The 22,829-nt window shown below is 41.6% G+C and overlaps 1 protein-coding gene across 1 annotated transcript in view; it reads left to right on the top strand.

The window, feature by feature from the left end:
• Positions 1-22,829, top strand: part of LOC126249550 (uncharacterized) — a 102,412-nt gene that overhangs the window by 61,150 nt on the left and 18,433 nt on the right. The window contains exon 2 of the mRNA XM_049951214.1: positions 19,040-19,175. Within this exon, the coding sequence (XP_049807171.1) occupies positions 19,051-19,175 (125 nt within the window). The 5' untranslated portion in view covers positions 19,040-19,050. The remainder of the gene's footprint in view (positions 1-19,039; positions 19,176-22,829) is intronic.

Here is a 22,829-nt window from a genome sequence, read left to right as displayed (position 1 = left end):
CCTTTAATTGTTTGTTGTGTCGTGGTGGGGTAGATAGAGTGGGAAATCAACAGCTCCTTCTTCACTTTGCAGACCTATGATGTAGGGTAATGCATGACCAAATTCCCACGACCTATCTTCCCTCCAGCCTGCGATTTTTCCATCCCATGTATGGCAGAAACCAATAGTTGAAGAGAAAAAATGGATAGTACCTTTTTTGTAGGAAATTTAATGTAATTTAATTTTGTACTGAGAAATATTTTCGCTGGAAGCAATAGTTTTCGACTTATTCAAGAAAAACATAAAAACAGACTTCTTAACGGCTCCCCCCCCCCTCCCCCGCATGATCACAGCCCACCGGCGGAGATCTTAGGTGCGGACTATACAGCTGGGTTAAACAGCACGTATTCTCCAAGATTTCAAAACACATTGGACAAATGTGTCTATCTCCCCCCTCTTCTCTCTCCTTCAACATCGCGCTCTGGTTATTACTCCGGTATACAGTGCTCTGCAACTCGAACAATAGGCGGCTGCAGTGGGGCGGAGTGAGTGACAAACAACCGGTGCGCACGAATGTTTTAAAACGGGACTTCCAGAAGGTCATAAACTGAAATAACTTTAGAAGCTTGTGTGTGCAGTCGAGGATATTGCTTTTGCGATAACATTTATCAAAGTTTTTTAAGTTCATGGACTGAACAAACAGTCGTTTAGCTGGGTAACACACTGTATGTCTATCGCTTCAAGTTGATAGTAAAGAGATACGTTATCAGCGAAAAGCGGGAACAGTCTGACAAATAAATCGAAATCCGTCTTCATTCGTTCATTGTCCTGGAGTCTCTTTGAGAACTCGTGATGAAATGTTTCGATTACTAAAAGAAAGTCAGTCATGTCTATTCTACAGATGATTGTCTTGAGATACGGGAAATGTTCTATCATGAACTTGAAGTTTATTTTTCCATATGGTTTCTGTTTGTTTGACAGCGTTAGTCTTGTCCGCCATATCTGTTACTAAATGGTTGACACCTTGCATTAACACGCTTAATGAATTCAAATAATTGCTGATGTCGACCACAGAAGATTTTATCACTACTATACTTACCATCAACTGAGTTTCTGTCCTAATGGCCGCCTACAGTTCAGCCAGCACTTACTGTGGCTTGTCAGAAAACAAGTGCGTCGTACCATCTTTCTGGCTGACGTCGTAATGGCTTTCCAGTAACTGATTTTCCAGCGCACGATCGTGTGATGCAACACTAAGCACTTTGCAGGGCCTTTAAACGATACGAAAGTAAGACCCCATTCAGCATAGAAAGATCTGGCTTCTCTACTTTTTCTCTTTTAGACAAGGACGATACGCCACAGTATTCCTAATGCAGAATGAAAATCTAATTTAATGCAGGTAGTATTGTCAGCAAACTGCTTGACGCCTGAGATGGCGAATGGTTTGTTCTAGTGGCGTCTGGCTGCAACCTTTATTTTTCTCTTCCTCCTTCCCGCTCAGCAAAACTCGGGAGGGCTAGGTGCGGGTATGGCTGGAGAGCTCGTGCTTGCGGAATGCATCATCTAAACTGTAAGACTCTTATCTAATTCAGTAATCTTCTCTTTCTTCATATTACTACGATTCGTCTACTGTTTACTAATATTATATTCAATCTTGCTATTATTATGTTGCGTTTTACAAATATTAATTTCTATCTTACTACACTACTGGCCATTAAAATTGCTACACCAACAAGAAATGCAGATGATAAACTGGTATTCATTGGACAAATATATTATACTAGAACTGACATGTGATTACATTTTCATGCAATTTAGGTGCATAGATCCTGAGAAATCAGTACCCAGAACAACCACCTTTGGCCGTAATAACGGCCTTGATACGCCTGGGCATTGAGTCGAACACAGCTTCGATGGTGTGTACAGGTATTGCTGCCCAATGCAGCTTCAACACTATACCACAGTTCATCAAGAGTAGTGACTGGCATATTGTGACGAGCCAGTTGCTCGGCCACCAGACGTTTTCGATTGGTGAGAGATCTGCAGAATGTGCTGGCCAGGGCAGCAGTCGAACATTTTCTGTATCCATAAAGGCCCGTACAAGACCTGCAACATGCGGTCGTGCATAATCCTGCTGAAATGTAGGGTTTCGCAGGGATCAAATGAAGGGTAGAGCCACTGGTTGTAACACATCTGAAATGTAACGTCCACTGTTCAAAGTGCCGTCAATGCGAACAAGACGTGACCGAGACGTGTAACCATTGGCACCCCATACCATCACGCCGGGTGATACGCCAGTATGGCGATGACGAATACACGCTTCCAATGTGCGTTCACCGCGATGTCGCGAAACACGGAAGCAACCATCATGATGCTATAAACAGAACCTGGATTCATCCGAAAAAATGACGTTTTGCCATTCGTGCACCCAGGTTCGTTGTTGAGTACACCATCGCAGGCGCTCCTGTCTGTGATGCAGCGTCAAGGGTAACCGCAGCCATGGTCTCCGAGCTGATAGTCCATGCTGCTGAAAATTCCGTCGAACTGTTCGTGCAGATGGTTGTTGTCTTGCAAACGTCCCCATCTGTTGACTCAGGGATCGAGACGTGGCTGCACGATCCGTTACCGCCATGCGGATAAGATGCCTGTCAAGTCGACTGCTAGTGATACGAGGCCGTTGGTATCGAGCACGGCGTTCCGTATTACCCTCCTGAACCCACCGATTCCATATTCTGCTAACAGTCATTGGATCTCGACCAATGCGAGTAGCAATGTCGCGATACCATAAACCACAATCGCGATAGGCTAAATCCGATCTTTATCAAAGTCGGAAACGTGATGGTACGGATTTCTTCTCCTTGCACGAGGCATCACAACAACGTTTCATCAGGCAATGCCGGTCAACTGCTGTTTGTGTATGAGAAATCGGTTGGTAACTTTCCTCATGTCGGCACGCTGTAGGTGTCGCCACGCCGCCAACCTTATGTGAATGCTCTGAAAGGCTAATCATTTGCATATCACAGCATCTTCTGCCTGTCGGTTAAATTTAGCGTCTGTGGCACGTCATCTTCGTGGTGTAGCAATTTTAATGGCCAGTAGTATAGTTTCTTCAGCCTTGCTAGTAAGACCACGTTGCAGAATACATATATTACTGTTCATAGTATTCGTATTAACACAGATATTATTTAATATTTCCGTGATTTTAGAAGTATCTAACAACTGTTCAACAACAATACACTGATTCATTTCTTCAGTTTCAAATTCATAATCTACTGCTTTGGTTTTTATTTTAACATGATATGAACTGACTGCTTCTTTTTTAATTTTAACGTGAAATGGGTCCTATTCACTTATGGAATCTGCCATATTGTTTGCGTCTACATCTACATGACTACTCTGCAATTCGTTAACAAGTGTGTGACAGAGGGTTAGTCAAACAACCATCAAGGTATATCTCTATCGTTGCACTCTCGAACAGTATGTGGGAAAAACGAACACTTAAACCTTTTCGTGCGAGCTCTGATTTCCCTTGTTTTATTTCAATGATCGTTTCTACCTATGTAAATGGGTGCCAGCAAAATATTTTCGCATTCGGGGGAGAAAGTTGGTAACTGAAATTTCATGAGGAGATCCTGCCGCCACGAAAACGCCGTTGTCTTAAGGGGAGCCGGAGGTGGTCAAATCCAAAAAATTACGATTTTTTTTGCTACCGAAAATTAATTGGAACATTCCTCTTTAATGTAAACTTTGAACTATTGGTCTACTCGCCCTAGAAGTGGAGTTATTACCATTTTCCCGCACGCCTGCAGAGGAAATGGGCGGCCGCTGAATGCATCTAACACCCTCTCGTGACTTCCTGGCGAACTGCTTGGGATTTTCTCGGCCTGTTACGCATTCAGCACCTTATGTTACGCATACAGCGAGTGTGCAAGGGTTGGCTGCATTGTTTTCTGTGACAAATATTACCCGTATTTCCTTACAGCTTACTCCTATTTTCCTCAGAATTTCGAACATCTTGCTCCATTTAATATTGTCGTACACTTTTGTTCTGGTTAAATGCCACGTTTTAGTAACCGTGTATATAAGTAGAGGAAGAACGTAGGGAAAAGAAAATTAACACTAATACCAAGTTGCGATACTACAATGAATAAGAGCGCGGAACATCGTCTCTTTGCTGTTTACCGTTTCGAATTAGTTCAGTGTTGCGCCTGTTGTTGGTAGTATTATACTTCTTGTGTAAAGCGGGTAATATGCAGTATGTACAAGAATCAGGAGGGAACAATAAAACCAATTTTTAATGACTTAGCATAGCCAGAATTTTTACACAAATGTCTACACGGAAAGACGCAGAATCCTAATGAGGGCGTAAACAATTTGATTTGGAAAGTGATTCCTAAAGGGGTGTTTGTAAGCATAAAAACACCTCAATTTGGCATTTATGATGCAATAGCAACCTACGACCAAGGGAACAGTGTGAAGTGTGAAGTTCTGAAGGCATCAGGATTTACAGCTGGGGTGAACACTGTACGAGCACTAAGAAATATTGATAGAGAAAGGATAAGAGGAGCAGAAAGAAGAGAAAGGCATATGTAGTATGATAGAACAACAGGCCAGAAAAGAAGACAGAAGAGGAAGCTTTTGGAGGATGAAGAAGAAGACCCTGATAATCCATCCTATAGTGCAGGAATGTACTGAGAAACTTTGATAGCCATTTCCCGTAAATTAGAATTTTTCGAATATGTTGTTGTTGTGGTCTTCAGTCCTGAGACTGGTTTGATGCAGCTCTCCATGCTACTCTATCCTGTGCAAGCTTCTTCATCTCCCAGTACCTACTGCAACCTACATCCTTCTGAATCTGCTTACTGTATTCATCTCTTGGTCTCCCTCTACGATTTTTACCCTCCAAGCTGCCCTTCAATGCTAAATTTGTGATCCCTTGATGCCTCAAAACATGTCCTACCAACCGATCCCTTCTTCTAGTCAAGTTGTGCCACAAACTTCTCTTCTCCCCAATCCTATTCAATACCTCCTCATTAGTTACGTGATCTACCCACCTTATTTTCAGCATTTTTCTGTAGCACCACATTTCGAAAGCTTCTATTCTCTTCTTGTCCAAATTGGTTATCGTCCATGTTTCACTTCCATACATGGCTACACTCCATACAAATACTTTCAGAAACGACTTCCTGACACTTAAATCTATACTCGATGTTAACAAATTTCTCTTCTTCAGAAACGCTCTCTTTGCCATTGCCAGTCTACATTTTATATCCTCTCTACTTCGACCATCATCAGTTATTTTACTCCCTAAATAGCAAAACTCCTGTACTACTTTAAGTGTCTCATTTCCTAATCTAATCCCCTCAGCATCACCCGATTTAATTTGACTACATTCCATTATCCTCGTTTTGCTTTTGTTGATGTTCATCTTATATCCTCCTTTCAAGACACTGTCCATTCCGTTCAACTGCTCTTCCAAGCCCTTTGCTGTCTCTGACAGAATTACAATGTCATCGGCGAACCTCAAAGTTTTTACTTCTTCTCCATGAATTTTAATACCTACTCCGAATTTTTCTTTTGTTTCCTTTACTGCTTGCTCAATATACAGATTGAATAACATCGGGGAGAGGCTACAACCCTGTCTCACTCCTTTCCCAACCACTGCTTCCCTTTCATGCCCCTCGACTCTTATAACTGCCATCTGGTTTCTGTACAAATTGTAAATAGCCTTTCGCTCCCTATATTTTACCCCTGCCACCTTCAGAATTTGAAAGAGAGTATTCCAGTTAACGTTGTCAAAAGCTTTCTCTAAGTCTACAAATGCTGGAAACGTAGGTTTGCCTTTTCTTAATCTTTCTTCTAAGATAAGTCGTAAGGTTAGTATTGCCTCACGTGTTCCAACATTTCTACGGAATCCAAACTGATCTTCCCCGAGGTCCGCTTCTACCAGTTTTTCCATTCGTCTGTAAAGAATTCGCGTTAGTATTTTGCAGCTGTGACTTATTAAACTGATAGTTCGGTAATTTTCACATCTGTCAACACCTGCTTTCTTTGGGATTGGAATTATTATATTCTTCTTGAAGTCTGTGGGTATTTCGCCTGTCTCATACATCTTGCTCACCAGATGGTAGAGTTTTGTCATGACTGGCTCTCCCAAGGCCATCAGTAGTTCTAATGGAATGTTGTCTACTCCCGGGGCCTTGTTTCGACTCAGGTCTTTCAGTGCTCTGTCATTTCTCTCTCCATTCTCTCTTCCATTTCCATAATATTGTCCTCAAGTACATCGCCCTTGTATAAACCCTCAATATACTCCTTCCACCTTTCTGCCTTCCCTTCTTTGCTTAGAACTGGGTAGCCATCTGAGCTCTTGATATTCATACAAGTGGTTCTCTTCTCTCCAAAGGTCTCTTTAATTTTCCTGTAGGCAGTATCTATCTTACCCCTAGTGAGAAAAGCCTCTACATCCTTACATTTGTCCTCTAGCCATCCCTGCTTAGCCATTTTTGAGACGTTTGTATTCCCTTTTGCCTGCTTCATTTACTGCATTTTTATATTTTCTCCTTTCATCAATTAAATTTAATATTTCTTCTGTTACCCAAGGATTTCTATTAGCCCTCGTCTTTTTACCTACTTGTTCCTCTGCTGCCTTCACCACTTCATCCCTCAGAGCTACCCATTCTTCTTCTACTGTATTTCTTTCCCCCATTCCTGTCAATTGTTCCCTTATGCTCTCCCTGAAACTCTCTACAACCTCTGGTTCTTTCAGTTTATCCAGTTCCCATCTCCTTAAATTCCCACCTTTTTGCAGTTTCTTCAGTTTCAATCTGCAATTCATAACCAATAGATTGTGGTCAGAATCCACATCTGCCCCTGGAAATGTCTTACAATTTAAAACCTGGTTCCTAAATCTCTGTCTTACCATTATATAATCTATCTGATACCTATTAGTATCTCCAGGATTGTTCCAGGTATACAACCTTCTTTTATGATTCTTGAACCAAGTGTTAGCTATGATTAAGTTATGCTCTGTGCAAAATTCTACAAGGCGGCTTCCTCTTTCATTTCTTCCCCCCAATCCATATTCACCTACTATGTTTCCTTCTCTCCCTTTTCCTACTGACGAATTCCAGTCACCCATGACTATTAAATTTTCGTCTCCCTTCACTACCTGAATAATTGCTTTTATCTCGTCATACATTTCATCAATTTCTTCATCATCTGCAGCGCTAGTTGGCATATAAACTTGTACTACTGTAGTAGGCATGGGCTTTGTGTCTATCTTGGCCACAATAATGCGTTCACTATGCTGTTTGTAGTAGCTAACCCGCACTCCTATTTTTTTATTCATTATTAAACCTACTCCTGCATTACCCCTATTTGATTTTGTATTTATAACCCTGTAATCACCTGACCAAAAGTCTTGTTCCTCCTGCCACCGAACTTCACTAATTCCCACTATATCTAACTTTAACCTATCCATTTCCCTTTTTAAATTTTCTAACCTACCTGCCCGATTAAGGGATCTGACATTCCACGCTCCGATCCGTAGAATGCCAGTTTTCTTTCTTCTGATAACGACGTCCTCTTGAGTAGTCCCCGCCCGGAGCTCCGAATGGGGAACTATTTTACCTCCGGAATATTTTACCCAAGAGGACGCCATCATCATTTAATCATACAGTAAAGCTGCATGTCCTCGGGAAAAATTACGGCTGTAGTTTCCCCTTGCTTTCAGCCGTTCGCAGTACCAGCACAGCAAGGCCGTTTTGGTTAATGTTACAAGGCCAGATCAGTCAATCATCCAGACTGTTGCCCCTGCGACTACTGAAAAGGCTGCTGCCCCTCTTCAGGAGCCACATGTTTGTCTGGCCTCTCAACAGATACCCCTCCTTTGTGGTTGCACCTACGGTACGGCCATCTGTATCGCTGAGGCACGCAAGCCTCCCCACCAACGGCAAGGTCTATGGTTCATGGGGGAAGTTTTCGAATATAAGGAACATTTTCTCAAAATCCACTCAGGCTAGAGAGATGAAATTTTTTTATACAGCACTCCTAGTGGTCAAACTTACATTGTAACACAGCCATTTGGCAATATGTTCAGTAGTTTCATTTCAGTTTAATTATAAAGCAATTATTTGTAAAAAAATTTGGGTCATTAACAAAAAAATAATTGGAAGGAAACTAGAAAAGATACTCCAAAATCCCTCTGTCATAACTGCAATAACAAACCAATCTATATGTAAAAAAAAATTCAAATTTTTCTATTTGGTAGTTTATTCATAAATGTTCCTCAAACTTAGTGATTTTAACATGGGCAGCATAGGCACCTCCGGCTCCCCTTAATGACTGCCACCCCATTTCGCTTATAGTATCTGTGGCATTCTCTCACATGTTTCGCCATAATACAAAACGAACTGTTTTTCTCTGAACTTTTACAATGTTCTCCGTCAGTCCCATCTGATGCGGATTGCACACAGCGCAGTAATACTTCAGAAGAGGACGGACAAACATAGTGTAGACAACCTACGGGAAAAGAACACACTAGGTCTAAGAATCTAAGTTATAACGTTGCTAGACAAATGTCTATCCACATTGCAAAAACTCGATAATCATGGTGTGTGATGAAAAAGAAACTGTATTACTCCAGGTTGCCAATCCAGTCGTGAAAGGAGTGCAAGCAGACGTTCGGATTCTTGAGTGTCTGCACCATCACAAAAGGAACGTTTGGGGACCCTGAAAACCTTTGTAATTTCAAACTAAAGTTTAAGAGGAAATATAAATTTGCACCCACAAATATTAACACACTCTGCAAATACGGAAAACCAAACCAAACTGTAAACTTATTGAACTTCAACTTCCACCTTGATAGCAGCCATCCAAGAAACCCGTTATGCTGATAACCTAACAATGGATAAGGCAAACTATCGAATTTTGAAAGATAAACGTGCAGTTAGACTTTCCAACTCAAACCTCAGAATTCTAGTAACGACCATAGAAATTCACAAAAATATAATCAGAAATGGTTTTGATTTTCAGTCCTTTATTGAACGAGTCTGTTTCAGTGATTAAATGAAATAATAAATTTTTCTCAATACTCAACTGCCATGCATCAACAAATGAAGGAAACAAGGAGAACAGAGACAAAGTAGAAAACTTCTAGGAAAATGTGGAAAACAGACTGTGAAAAACTCACAAAAAGAGCATAATAATCACGACGGGGGACTTAAATGGCAAACTAGGTAAGAAGAAATCGTTCCGAAAAGTAATTCGAAACTATCCAGCTCACAATGTCTAACACAAATTGCTCAAGATTGGAAGATATATGCAACTCATTGGATCTTAATATCATGAAAACACAATTCAAAAAACTACCTAGAAAGCCTGGATATAACCAAACCCCGATTTGAAAGAGTCTGAAAATGATGATATCGCCATCTCCAGACATAATTTTCAAGAAATCAAGAACACCAGAATCATGAGAGAAATGGAAATTGTTTCAGATGATATTTATTTCAAAACATAAAATCATGACACGAACCAGTACAACTAAGAGAACTAGTAACGAAACTTCTAGCGAAAGGAAATGTGATTTTCAAAAGATGTTGATAGATGTGAATATTAATGCCAAAAACCTTATAGAAACCATGAAACATCCAGTAATTGAGAATGAGGGCATTTAGATTCTTGCAACAAACTTTACACATAGCTTCAAACTTTTACGAAGCTTTTTCTCGTTGAAGACCCCCACAAAATGATGAAAGGAAAAAAGTTTAAAACTTATTACAGTTTCGTTGTTCATTCAGTGAAAGTGCCACATGAAGTATGACGTTTTAATTTATTACTTCTTTACTAATAACTGAACTCGTGACACATTTCGTTGAGAGTAGTCACATATACGTCTCAACATTCCAGAAATATTGCTTCATTGTACGACACTTATTTTAGGAGATATAATGTCATGAACACTGACATAACATTTTCAATGTGTTCCTTCCATTTTAAGTTGTTTGTAATTGTAATACCTAGGTATTTAGTTGAATTTACGGCTTTTAGATTACACTGATTTATCTTGTAACCGAAGTTTAACGAGTTCCTTTTATCACTCATGTAGATGACTTCACACTTTTCGTTATTTAGAGTCAACTGCCACTTTTCGCACCATTCAGATATCATCTGCAAACAACCGAAGACGTTTGCTCAGATTGTCTCCAAAATCGTTTATATAGATAAGGATCAGCAAAGGGCCTATAACACTACCTTGGGGAACGCCAGAAATCACTTCTCTTGTACTCGATGACTTATCGTCAATTGCTACGAACTGTGTGACCTCTCTGACAGGAAATCACAAATCCAGTCACATAACTGAGACGATATTTCCATAAGCACGCAATATCACTACGAGCCGCTTGTGTGATACACAAAGAGATAGGAAAACCCATCACATATACATCCATTCGCTACAAGTTGATGGTGTAATATGGTTTTACACAAAGTGTAATAACACAACGATGTCAGACACCGACTGAACTACGAGGAGGCACGTGACCTACGTGCATAGCTCTGTACGTTGTAGGCTAGAAAAGGGCAGGAACGTTTATTTATCTAAACAAATACTGCATGTCGAGATCAGTACACCACCTACCCTTGCCGCTGCAAAGCCCCGCATCACAGCAACATTTGTTTTACCATATGCGTGTGTGTGTGTGTGTGTGTGTGTGTGTGTGTGTGTGTGTGGTGGGATACGTAACAATGGAGCACCACAATCTCTCTCTCTTATACGGACACACACACACACACACACATACACACACACACACACACACAAACAGTAACTATCAAGAAAAGTGCTAGAGTAACATATGCACAGAGCTGACAGAACCTCACGAAAACTGTGAGTGTATTACGTTGCACATAGGGCATCCAACATATGCAGCGCATTTCTTATGGTACTGCCTTCCAGGAGCAAACATGTTGATTATGATTTTAGCGCCGTCCACAGTCGTTAGGTCCATATGTTATAGTCAAATCATTAGAACAGTACCGCATTGACTTGCAGGAGACACGAAACTCAAGTCAGCCCTAACATATAGGAGTCTGATACAGCTTTCATAGTAGAGCATTCCCTGCAAGCAGACCACGGTCACATCACGATAGGCCCGCAGCCACAGCAGTGCAGAAAGCTCCATCAGACAACCGTGCTAGGAAGCGCCTCTCCATGAATCCTACAGGTCCGGTGTATGATCTCTCGTCAGTTCCTCGTAGGATTTGTATTACGACTCTGTTAACGTTTGTTCGTGCAGAGGCAAACAACCAGTTACAAATTGCGGTATAATGATATCTCCTTATTTACCCAAGCAATTCATAAATTGATCAAGTTGATTATAGAGTCTAAATAGTGTCGAAATCTTTATAATCGAGTTCCACATAGCCTTTCATGTAAGTTAACCAGTATAACAAACGAATAGTTGTTAAATGCAATTATTTGACCGGTTTTTAAAAACGTGACAAACAGCTTCGTAGCTTCTGGATGCGCTATGTGGCTTTCTCCTAATCCAGTGGAAGCATATGACAGATGATGTACACTACTGGCCATTAAAATTGCTACACCACGAAGATGACGTGCTACAGACGCGAAATTTAACCGACAGGAAGAAGATGCTGTGATATGCAAATGATTGGCTTTTCAGAGCATTCACACAAGGTTGGCGCCAGTGGCGACACCTACAATGCGCTGACATGAGGAAAGGTTCCAACCGATTTCTCATGCAGAAACAGCAGTTGACCGGCGTTGCCTGGTAAAACGGTGTCGTGATGCCTCGTGTAAGGAGGAGAAAAAAAATTGTTCAAATGGCTCTGAGCACTATGGAACTTAACTTATGAGGTCATCAGTCCCCTAGAAGTTAGAACTACTTAAACCTAACTAACCTAAGGACATCACATACATCCATGCCCGAGACAGGATTCGAACATGCGACCGTAGCGGTCGCGCGGTTCCAGACTGTGGCGACTAGAACCGCTCGGAGGAGGAGCAATGCGTACCATCACGTTTCCAACTTTGATAAAGGTCCGATTGTAGCATATCGCTATTGCGGTTTATCGTATCGCTACTCGCGTTGGTCAAGATCCAATGACTGTTAGCAGAATATGGAATCGGTGGCTGCAGTAGGGTAATACGGAACGCCGTGCTCGATACCAACGGCCTCGTATCACTAGCAGTCGAGATGACAGGCATCTTATCCGCATGGCTGTAACGGATCGTGCAGCCACGTCACGATCCCTGAGTCAACAAATGGGGACGTTTGCAAGACAACAACCATCTGCACGAACAGTTCGACGACGTTTACAGCAGCATGGAGTATCAGCTCGGAGACCATGGCTGCGGTTACCCTTGACGCTTAGTCACAGACAGGAGCGCCTGCGATGGTGTACTCAACGACGAACCTGGGTGCACGAATGGCAAAACGTCATTTTTTTCGGATAAATCTAGGTTCTGTTTACAGCATCACGATGGTCGCATCCGTGTTCGGTGACATCGCGGTGAACACACATTGGAAGCGTGTATTCGTCATCGCCATACTGAAGTATAACCCGGCGTGATGGTATGGGGTGCCATTGGTTACACGTGTCGGTCCCCTCTTGTTCGCATTGACGACACTTTGAACAGTGGACGTTACATTTCAGATGTGTTACGACCCGTGGCTCTACCCTTCATTCGATCCCTGCGAGATCCTACATTTCAGCAGGATAATGCACGAGCTCATGTTGCAGGTCGTGTACGGGCCTTCCTGGATACTTTTCATGTTCGACAGCTGCCCTGGCCAGCACATTCTCCAGATCTCTGACCAATTGAAAACGTCTTGTCAGTGGTGGCCGAGCAACTGGCTCGTCACAATACGCCAATGACTACTCTTGATGAACTGTGGTATCGTGTTGAAACTGAATGGGCAGCTGTACCTGTAAACCCATCCAAGCTCCGTTTGACTCAAGGTCCAGACGTATCAAGGCCGTTATTACGGCCTGAGGTGGTTGTTCTGGGTACTGATTTCTCAGGATGTATGCACCCAAATTGCGTGAAAATGTAATCAAATGGCTCTGAGCACTATGGGACTTAACAACTATGGTCATCAGTGCCCTAGAACTTAGAACTACTTAAACCTAACTAACCTAAGGACAGCACACAACACCCAGCCATCACGAGGCAGAGAAAATCCCTGACCCCGCCGGGAATCGAACCCGGGAACCCGGGCGTGGGAAGCGAGAACGCTACCGCACGACCACGAGATGCGGGCGAAAATGTAATCACATGTCAGTTCTAGTATAATATATTTGTCCAATGAATGCCCGTTTATCATCTGCATTTCTTCTTGGTGTAGCAATTTTAATGGCCAGTAGTGTATTTGTCCAATGAATACCCGTTTATCATCTGCATTTCTTCTTGGTGTAGTAATTTTAATGGCCAGTAGTGTATTTGTAAGTAGATATATAATGGTTGAGGTAATACTTCGTCTTTGTTGAAACGAAGTTACAATATTATTCAAGAGTTACAGCTTCTCTTTGACAGCTGAAAATGAAAAGAGCGGTTTAGAATATTTCTTCTGTTCCTTTCGTGTCACTGTAATCCAGAAAGGACTTGTAATTCAACATACAATGAAAAATGAGGGGTATATCGTCTTTCTTTTGCCACGTACTGACACTAATATTCATGTCCTGGTGAAACTTTATTCGACAGTAGAATTATTATTTTGGTAGTTTTCTCATACCTTAGCCAATGGTTTTTATGTCCCGTATATCTGTAACTTTCAAGTCTGAGGTGATCCGTTCACGTATAAAATAGTTTATGAAATTGCTTTGGTAGTACATAACTGGTGGGAAGAATGTCGCCTGTTTACCTCATTATTATGAGAGTACATGTTATTTATACATTTTGACACATAATCCACAATATTCTAGTTTTACATAAGTAACGAGTTTCAATAACTCGCAACGCACCGAGATTAGAGTGGATTATTCACATAACGGGGCAGTGCTGACAAGCCTTAGATAAGGAATTACTGGTTTGTCTCTTGATATCGCGAAAAATCCAAGCGTCTGTCACAATAGGGTAACTGGAGCATTTTTGTAGCCATTACGTCTTCGAATATTGATTGAAAGTCAGTGGTGATCACGATACACATAAGTCGTCTCTATGTACAGATCAGTTAATTATAACAACTGGCCAGAACCGGAGGAAATAGTTGTATTTTGTAGCGGTGTTCACTTGTTTCAGATATCTGACAAATACTCTAGCGTTTCAGAGACTCTGTAATATTCCGAGTGGGACATTGACTACTGTTTAATAGTTCAATCTCCCTCATAATACTTACGTTTCTTCTAGTTCTAACAGATACATCTAGAATTTTTTGATGTGACCAATAACCGTAGAGTTTAGCTAGAAGTAGGATTCAGTTGAAATAATTTGCATATTTTCATTGTACGTATCAAATACTATATTTGTAATTATTATCAATTTTTACGTAGATCTACAGAAATTAATTATTATGTGTCCAATAGAAGGAAATCGTTAAGAAGATAATTCCATAGCTCAAAATAAGCGCCGCTGGTTGTAACATGCTTCTCAAAGCGGCATACTGGGTACACATACAATATTTTCGCTGAGCAACGTGTCGCAATGATAAGACACTGAAATCCCATTCGGGAGAATGACGGTTAAGAAACACTTCTGACCTTCCAGATATTTCCTTCGATTCCCTAAATTGTTAAAAGAAAATGCGGGGTTTTGTCTTACCCCTTGAAAACGACGGGACATAAATCTTTCCCCACATTTGCCCTGTCGTCGTTTCTGCTCCGTCTCAAATGACCTCAGCGTCGACGGGACGATTAACTGCGATCTTCCGTCCTTATCACTTGTCATTCAAGTATAGAGTTCGAACAGAACCACGCCATTTCCTGACATGAAGCTTTGATCGTGCGTATCATCACAAATAAGTGGTCAAATCTAAACATTCGTGACCAGTTGACAACGGGTATGAGAAGATGTGTTCAGCAGTGAAAGCCGTCTTTATTGGTATTCTCGTCTTGATGCTTTTGTGAAACCCTTAAATGTTTACAGGTCACTACTGATGTAACGGTCGGCCATACCATCGACGTCGAACTTATTCGGGACAAAGCACATTCTAGGATGGAGAAAAGTGTACTAAGGCCAGCAATCTACAATAAACATTACTCGGACTGGGATCTGCACCTAGCATTTCCAAATAAGAGTCCACTTCTTCAACCACAAACTCTCTAGCTTTTGGCTAATCCTGACATCCGAACAAACAACAAACAAGAGAAACGACCGAATCTAGGCAGCAGTTGTGCATGACGTACCTTGAAAAATGTTTAATCATTTCTCGGAATAGTGGCTCAGCACTGGTTTAGTGAAAAATGAAATTCCGTGGAACAGGTTCAGTACGTCGGATTCAAAAACGTATCTGATGTAGGTCTAGCGACTGCTTTCCATATCTCCCACACCATGTACGCTTACTGGCATTAAAGCTGCAACACCATGAAGGCAGCATGCAACAAAATATCAAGTCAAGTTCGCATAATGTGTACTGCATACTTAGATATGCACATGATAATCACCCCAGCGTAACAGCACGAATAGGTAGATGTAAAGCCATTTACAGGGTGTTTCAAAAATGTCCGGTATATTTGAAACGGCAATAAAAACTAAACGAGCAGCGATAGAAATACACCGTTTGTTGCAATATGCTTGGGACAACAGTACATTTTCAGGCAGACAAACTTTCGAGATTACAGTAGTTACAGTTGTCAACAACAGATGGCGCTGCGGTCTGGGAAACTCTATAGTACGATATTTTCCACATATCCACCATGCATAGCAATAATATGGCGTAGTCTCTGAATGAAATTACCCGAAACCTTTGACAACGTGTCTGGCGGAATGGCTTCACATGCAGATGAGATGTACTGCTTCAGCTGTTCAATTATTTCTAGATTCTGGCGGTACACCTGGTCTTTCAAGTGTCCCCACAGAAAGAAGTCACAGGGGTTGATGTCTGGCGAATAGGAAGGCCAATCCACGCCGCCTCCTGTATGTTTCGGATAGCCCAAAGCAATCACACGATCATCGAAATATTCATTCAGGAAATTAAAGACGTCGGCCGTGCGATGTGGCCGGGCACCATCTTGCATAAACCACGAGGTGTTCGCAGTGTCGTCTAAGGCAGTTTGTACCGCCACAAATTCACGAAGAATGTCCAGATAGCGCGATGCAGTAATCGTTTCGGATCTGAAAAATGGGCCAATGATTCCATTGGAAGACATGGCGGCCCAGACCAGTACTTTTTGAGGATGCAGGGACGATGGGACTGCAACATGTGGCTTTTCGGTTCCCCATATGCGCCAGTTCTGTTTATTGACGAAGCCGTCCAGGTAAAAATAAGCTTCGTCTGTAAACCAAATGCTGCCCACATGCATATCGCCGTCATCAATCCTGTGCACTATATCGTTAGCGAATGTCTCTCGTGCAGCAATGGTAGCGGCGCTGAGGGGTTGCCGCGTTTGAATTTTGTATGGATAGAGGTGTAAACTCTGGCGCATGAGACGATACGTGGACGTTGGCGTCATTTGGACCGCAGCTGCAACACGGCGAACGGAAACCCGAGGCCGCTGTTGGGTCACCTGCTGCACTAGCTGCGCGTTGCCCTCTGTGGTTGCCGTACGCGGTCGCCCTACCTTTCCAGCACGTTCATCGGTCACGTTCCCAGTCCGTTGAAATTTTGCAAACAGATCCTTTATTGTATCGCTTTTCGGTCCTTTGGTTACATTAAACCTCCGTTGAAAACTTCGTCTTGTTGCAACAACAGTGTGTTCTAGGCGGTGGAATTCCAACACCAGAAAAATCCTCTGTTCTAAGGAATAAACCATGTTGTCTACAGCACACTTGCACGTTGTGAACAGCAGACGCTTACAGCAGAAAGACGACGTACAGAATGGCGCACCCACAGACTGCGTTGTCTTCTATATCTTTCACATCACTTGCAGCGCCATCTGTTGTTGAAAATTGTAACTACTGTAATTTCGAAAGTTTGTCTGCCTGAAAATGTACTGTTGTCCAAAGCATATTGCAACAAACGGTGTATTTCTATCGCTGCTCGTTTAGTTTTTATTGCCGTTTCAAACATACCGGTCATTCTTGAAACAACGTGTATATAGGAAAAGACTGCGCAGTGGGTATCTTACACAGAAATCACGGTTCTTTGTAAGGAGATAGTGTTACTGATGAAATCTTCCCGGATTTTCAGCCGAGTAGTGTTGTCGCAACTTGTGATCTTCCGGGAAAAGTCGGGTTCATGTCCACCTCGTTTGTTTATAACCGTTGGACCGCAGACTCGCCTATTTAGGGCCCAACGTGTGCGCTAGTCACGTTTTTCCGGAAGAGACACGTGACTATGGTGGGGGCTCCAAGGCGGGTTGGGGCATTACACCCATTACACCTCCTCCCCCAACAGCTTCCATATCAAAGCGTTCCTGAGGTGTTTTTGCTGACGTCACATCCCAGATGGAAACCGTTGTCCCGACTTACAAGGTCGTCATGTTCTTTTATGACTGAATCCCAGAAACCGGTTCATGTGTCGGCAGAAGTGCCAACACCGTGTTGTTTGAGGAAGCCGAAATGCACGCTATAAGCTCACGCAGGATGGCGTGAGGTCTGAAACAGGATACTTAATGAATGCTATAAAGAAAAGTACGTAGCTGCTGGAATACTTAACTTTAATCCACAATTGGTGAACATTGGTCTTGTTACTGTACATGCTTCATTAGATACATAGCAAAGGATAAATGGCGCCTTGCTAGGTCGTAGCAATTGACTAAGCTGAAGGCTATGCCAACTATCGTCTCGGCTAATGAGAGCGTAATTCTCAGTGAACCTTTCCTAGCAACGTCGGCTGTACAACTAGGGCGAGTGCTAGTAAGTCTCTCTAGACCTGCCGTGTGGCGGCGCTCGGTCTGCAATTACTGACAGTGGCGACACGCGGGTCCGTCGTATACTAGCGGACCGCGGCCGATTTAAAAGGCTACCACCTAGCAAGTGTGGTGTCTGGCGGTGACACCACACCGGTGATGTAGCGCAGTACCTTTGTTCGAAAACAAACATATGTCCTTCGTTGATGCTGTGCTCTGCCATCCGAGACTTGTAAGTTCGGGCGAGGCGAATAGTCCTCACAATCTCTGAACAGTGCTGCGTGTACTACCTGCCATACTCGCCACTGATGCTACAAGCGCCAGGTGTCCGTTGCACTAGTGGTCTCTGATTGACCTTATAATGTTCTTAGTTACAACTGTTGACCGGAAAATGGTTTTTATGCTATGCTTCCCCATTATCTTGGCAATCTTGGCTGTGGGCTATCTGCGTACGGAAGGAACGGCAGGCGATTAGTTTCTTCTTCTGTATAGTTTTCTTTCTTCTTCTTGCTTGGTTGGAGAACGAGTCATATCTGTGCCTTCAAGTAGCCTTTGTTGCAGAAGATTTCGCGTAGTTGCTGTAACTCGGTAGGTGGACATGTCTACACAACATCAATAGTTGAACTCGAAAATACGTTGCTCACTCTTTTCACGAGTGGTAGCAGGATATGTATTAACATTCTGGCTTCCTCTGAGGCGTTTTGGCCTAGTTTACAATAAGGAAAAAGTCAGCATATTTCTACAGGGGTTGGACAGAAATATGGAAACACCACAAACACAGTACATTACGCTACATAACAAGATTTAGGAAGACCGTTGGCATTCAAAACAACCTCCAGTCATCTTTGAATGGATAAATACACGTCCTGCATGGTTTTCGAGTGCTCCGTATACCATTCTTCCTGTAAAACAGTGGCGAGTTCAATTAAAGATAATGGAGGTGGAGGTACATAAATTCATCTGCGTTTTTCTTGCTTTACAGCAGTAAGCGTTATATAGTTTAAATATGTGTAGAGTAAGTGTAATGCAAATAATTGTATTATGTATGACTTCTGGTAGAAAGAAATTAAGAACTTTAATTTTATTTCAGAGGGAGTCACCATGAAAAGGACCAATGATCGCATCGAAGATGCACCCCGTACCCTTAACATACATACTTTGACGTCTACCCCGTCCACATTCGGGTCTATGCAGATGGGTAGTGCAGGGAATATCTCTCAAGTTTCGTAAGTATCAAATACCTCTCGATAAGACACAAAAATTATATTTATAGGAAATATAATCTTGGTGGACATACTTTCTGTAATGTATCGTGTTCATTGAATGCTTAACGCATTCTTATTTTTTCCAACAGAACACAGAAAGTGTTTACAAAAAGATAAAATGATGTGTTCGTAACCGGGAGATTTAGATCCGGATTTCATTCCGGTCAGATTTGGTTAGCCTGAAGAAATTGCAGATGCACGGGGTCTCGTCTGCATCTTCAGCATCACGTAACGGTAGCATACCATGTCATTGGAATGTTAATACCAAATCTACAACCAAAATATGTAACATCTGACTCATTCCTCTTATTATGCTCTTTCATTCCCTCACTATTCTTGCAGGTGTTACCTTACTTTAAGAATGACAATCAAATACGCGATCTTGTAAAGATTTTAATAGCAACTACATTTAATTTTCAGTAGTTCTAAGTTTTTTGGGACGTAATTTCCTTTTAGAGCCTATTTTACGTACACCATATTTCCATCTACTCGAGTCTAATAGCACGTTTATTAAGAAATATTTTTTATATATCTTTATGAATGATTTCCTCACAAAGTAACTTCACAGAAAGCTAAGACATTTTTTGTAAGTTTTCTAGTAATGCGTAATAAATGACATAGGAAGTATGTTTCTATTTGGATTTTGATATGAGTATTCAACGGAATGGCGTGTTTTACAAATCATTGCCACATGCTCTAGCGAAGAACGTTATATATTAAATTTAAAGCAAATGACTTCTACCTTTAAATTAGGCTCCATTGCTGATAACTTTATATCCTATATTTTCAGGCCGGTTCTCAAAACTATAGTAAAAATTTCCGGCAAATTTTACTGTAGGATCTGTCAAACGGTATAATATCCTTAGCTATCGGGATCATGGTCTTATTTCGCAAAGGATATTGAAGCTAGATGAAATTTTGGAACTCTATTACAGTGATATAAAATGGTTCAAATGGCTCTGAGCACTATGGGACTCAACTGCTGAGGTCATTAGTCCCCAGGAACTTAGAACTAGTTAAACCTAACTAACCTAAGGACATCACACACATCCATGCCCGAGGCAGGATTCGAACCTGCGACCGTAGCGGTCTCGCGGTTCCAGACTGCTACAGTGATATACGAGGCGTGTTTTTTAAGTAAGTAAATTAAAAAAAAAGACGTGCTAAGATATCTCAATAATTTTATTTTTACATGAAAGCCTGTACCTTAATCTACTTTTCTACATAATTTCCGTCAATATTGAGGCACTTTTCATAACGTTGTAGCAGTTTTTGAATACCCTCCTCATAGAAGTCCGCCGCCTGACTTGTTAACCACTGTCTCACCACTGTTTTGACTTCGTCATCGTCTTGAAGACGCTGACCGCCCAGGTGTTTCTTCAAGTGCAGGAACAGATGGTAGTCACTGGGCGCAAGATCGGGGCTGTTCGGAGGATGATCTAGAGTTTCCCATCGAAAAGATGTGATGAGATCTTTGGTCTGATTCACCACTTGCGGACGGGCATTGTCTTGCAGCAAAACGATGCCCTTGCTCAACTTCCATGGACTGTTCCTTTGATTTTGGTGTGACGTAGGCCACCCATGTTTCATCGCCCGTAACAATGTGGCTTAAGAAATCATCACCGGCGTTGTGATACAGTCAATGCACTGGCTAAACGTTTGGTTTTGTGTACATCCGTCAACATTTTCGTTACCCAACGTGCGCACAATTTTCGGTAATTCAAGTGCTCGGTCACAATGCCATACAAAACACTACGAGAAACAGTAGGAAAGTCGTCCCGCAAGGAGGAAATCGTAAAGCGTCTGTTTTCTCTCACATGATTGTCTACTTCCTGCACCAAACTTTCATTAACGACCGTAGGACGCCAACTCCGTTGTTCATCATGCACATTTGTGCGGCCACCTTTAAATGCTCTCACCCACTTTCTTACCATTCCATCACTCATAATGTTTTCTCCGTAAACTGCACAGATCTCACGATGAATATCGACCGCTTCTAGGGCTTTAGCACTAAGAAATCTTATAACAGCTCGTACTTCACAGTCGGCGGGACTCATGATTATCGGGGGCATCTTAAACACTCAGTACACAACGTAAACGTGGAAGAATCAGACTGTAATGACGTCAGCGCGTAGATTAAGGTACATGCTTTCATGTAAAAATTATTGAGATATCTTAGCACGTCTTTTTTTGATTTCAAAACGGTACTTACTTGAAAAACACACTCGTAATTGTTGTGACAGTAGCATTTCTACCAGAGGATAACATTTCTCGACGTTACTTCTAGAATTCAACCAAATTGTGCAGACTTATAACCACATTTACAGCTGCATTTAGCAGTTGAATGCATGCCATCGGCATGTTCATATCGGATTGAATAAAATGCTCCTGGATTGGGCGAGTAAACTCAACCGTAAGGTGACTTGCTACTTTTCACAGCACTAGGCGCAAGCGCTGTACTTCCTCACAGCGAGGTACTGAACAGGCTTTACAAGCTATCTTGGTAATTCATCGTTCTCTATCTTCAGATTGTAAGTAATCCTCTTAAAGTACGTCACATGGCAGCACATCACAGAGACCTGGTAGAAGTGCATATAATGTAATTTTCTTGTATAAACGCTAAGTTCAGTTCAAACGTTCCTTGGGTAATTGTTTCTTCAGTTGTCCTAGCAGTAACAGCACCTATCAACACTCTTCAGTAGGATCTACATCGTGGTAGGTAATGTTCTTCGGGACATCTTTGACAACTTTCTAAACTAAAATTAGCATCGACGCACATTGTTACACTCGTTTTTGGCGTTGAATATTTCACAAAAAATTAATATTCTCTCACTGTCTACGGCGTAGGAGATCAGAAGTAATACTGCAATCGGCTATCATTAAAAAAAATATTAAGAAGTGCGTTTATGAGTCTTCAACACTCAATGAACTACTTCAGTGCCAGTAGTCTTAGTTTATCGTGTATTGATGGCCGAACTCGCCTGCCTGCGGATGCATTTTGACGTCATTATTTAACGAATGTCACCTTTTAGTTTATGAATTAGATTTCTGATAGTATTTACTTTGTAACAGGCGTGTATCTATGGCGTTTATAGACTTCTCCTTCGGCTCCCATTTGAGGCTATTTCCTAATGACAACAACGTTTTGTTATAAACGAAAGTTGCTTGTCAGTAGGGCCTACAGCACGAGCTAAGTCGAAATATGACATTTTGTAATGAGGCAATTTACTTGCATTTCGAGATTTCTGCAAAACATGCTTGCCTGTTTCGGATTACAATGCCATTTTGAAGTGCACCTGTGGATATTGTGAACAGTAAACCTTATTTTCGGCTAATTTATGATCAATAATGTCATTTTTATAATTTAAATTTTTACTTATGTCGACGTAGAGTTGACGATCACATGGCACCCAGGGGCCAACTGTGAGTTGTCTGTTACGAAATAATATTGTTAGAATCACGTAATTTTTATAACACGAAATTTTTTGTGGTAATTGTTTGACAACTACAATCTTAGATGCTTACAGATTTTTTTATCTTTGAGTACCAGGCATGGAGTGTTTTTAGCATAGCTATTATTTGGTTAAAATTTTTATATATTTGTAATTTGTGATT

This window comes from Schistocerca nitens, chromosome 3, assembly GCF_023898315.1.
Source record: "Schistocerca nitens isolate TAMUIC-IGC-003100 chromosome 3, iqSchNite1.1, whole genome shotgun sequence".
Classification (NCBI taxonomy): domain Eukaryota; kingdom Metazoa; phylum Arthropoda; class Insecta; order Orthoptera; family Acrididae; genus Schistocerca; species Schistocerca nitens.
Note: the sequence above shows the minus strand (reverse complement) of the source record. Positions and strands in the feature narration are given on the sequence as shown.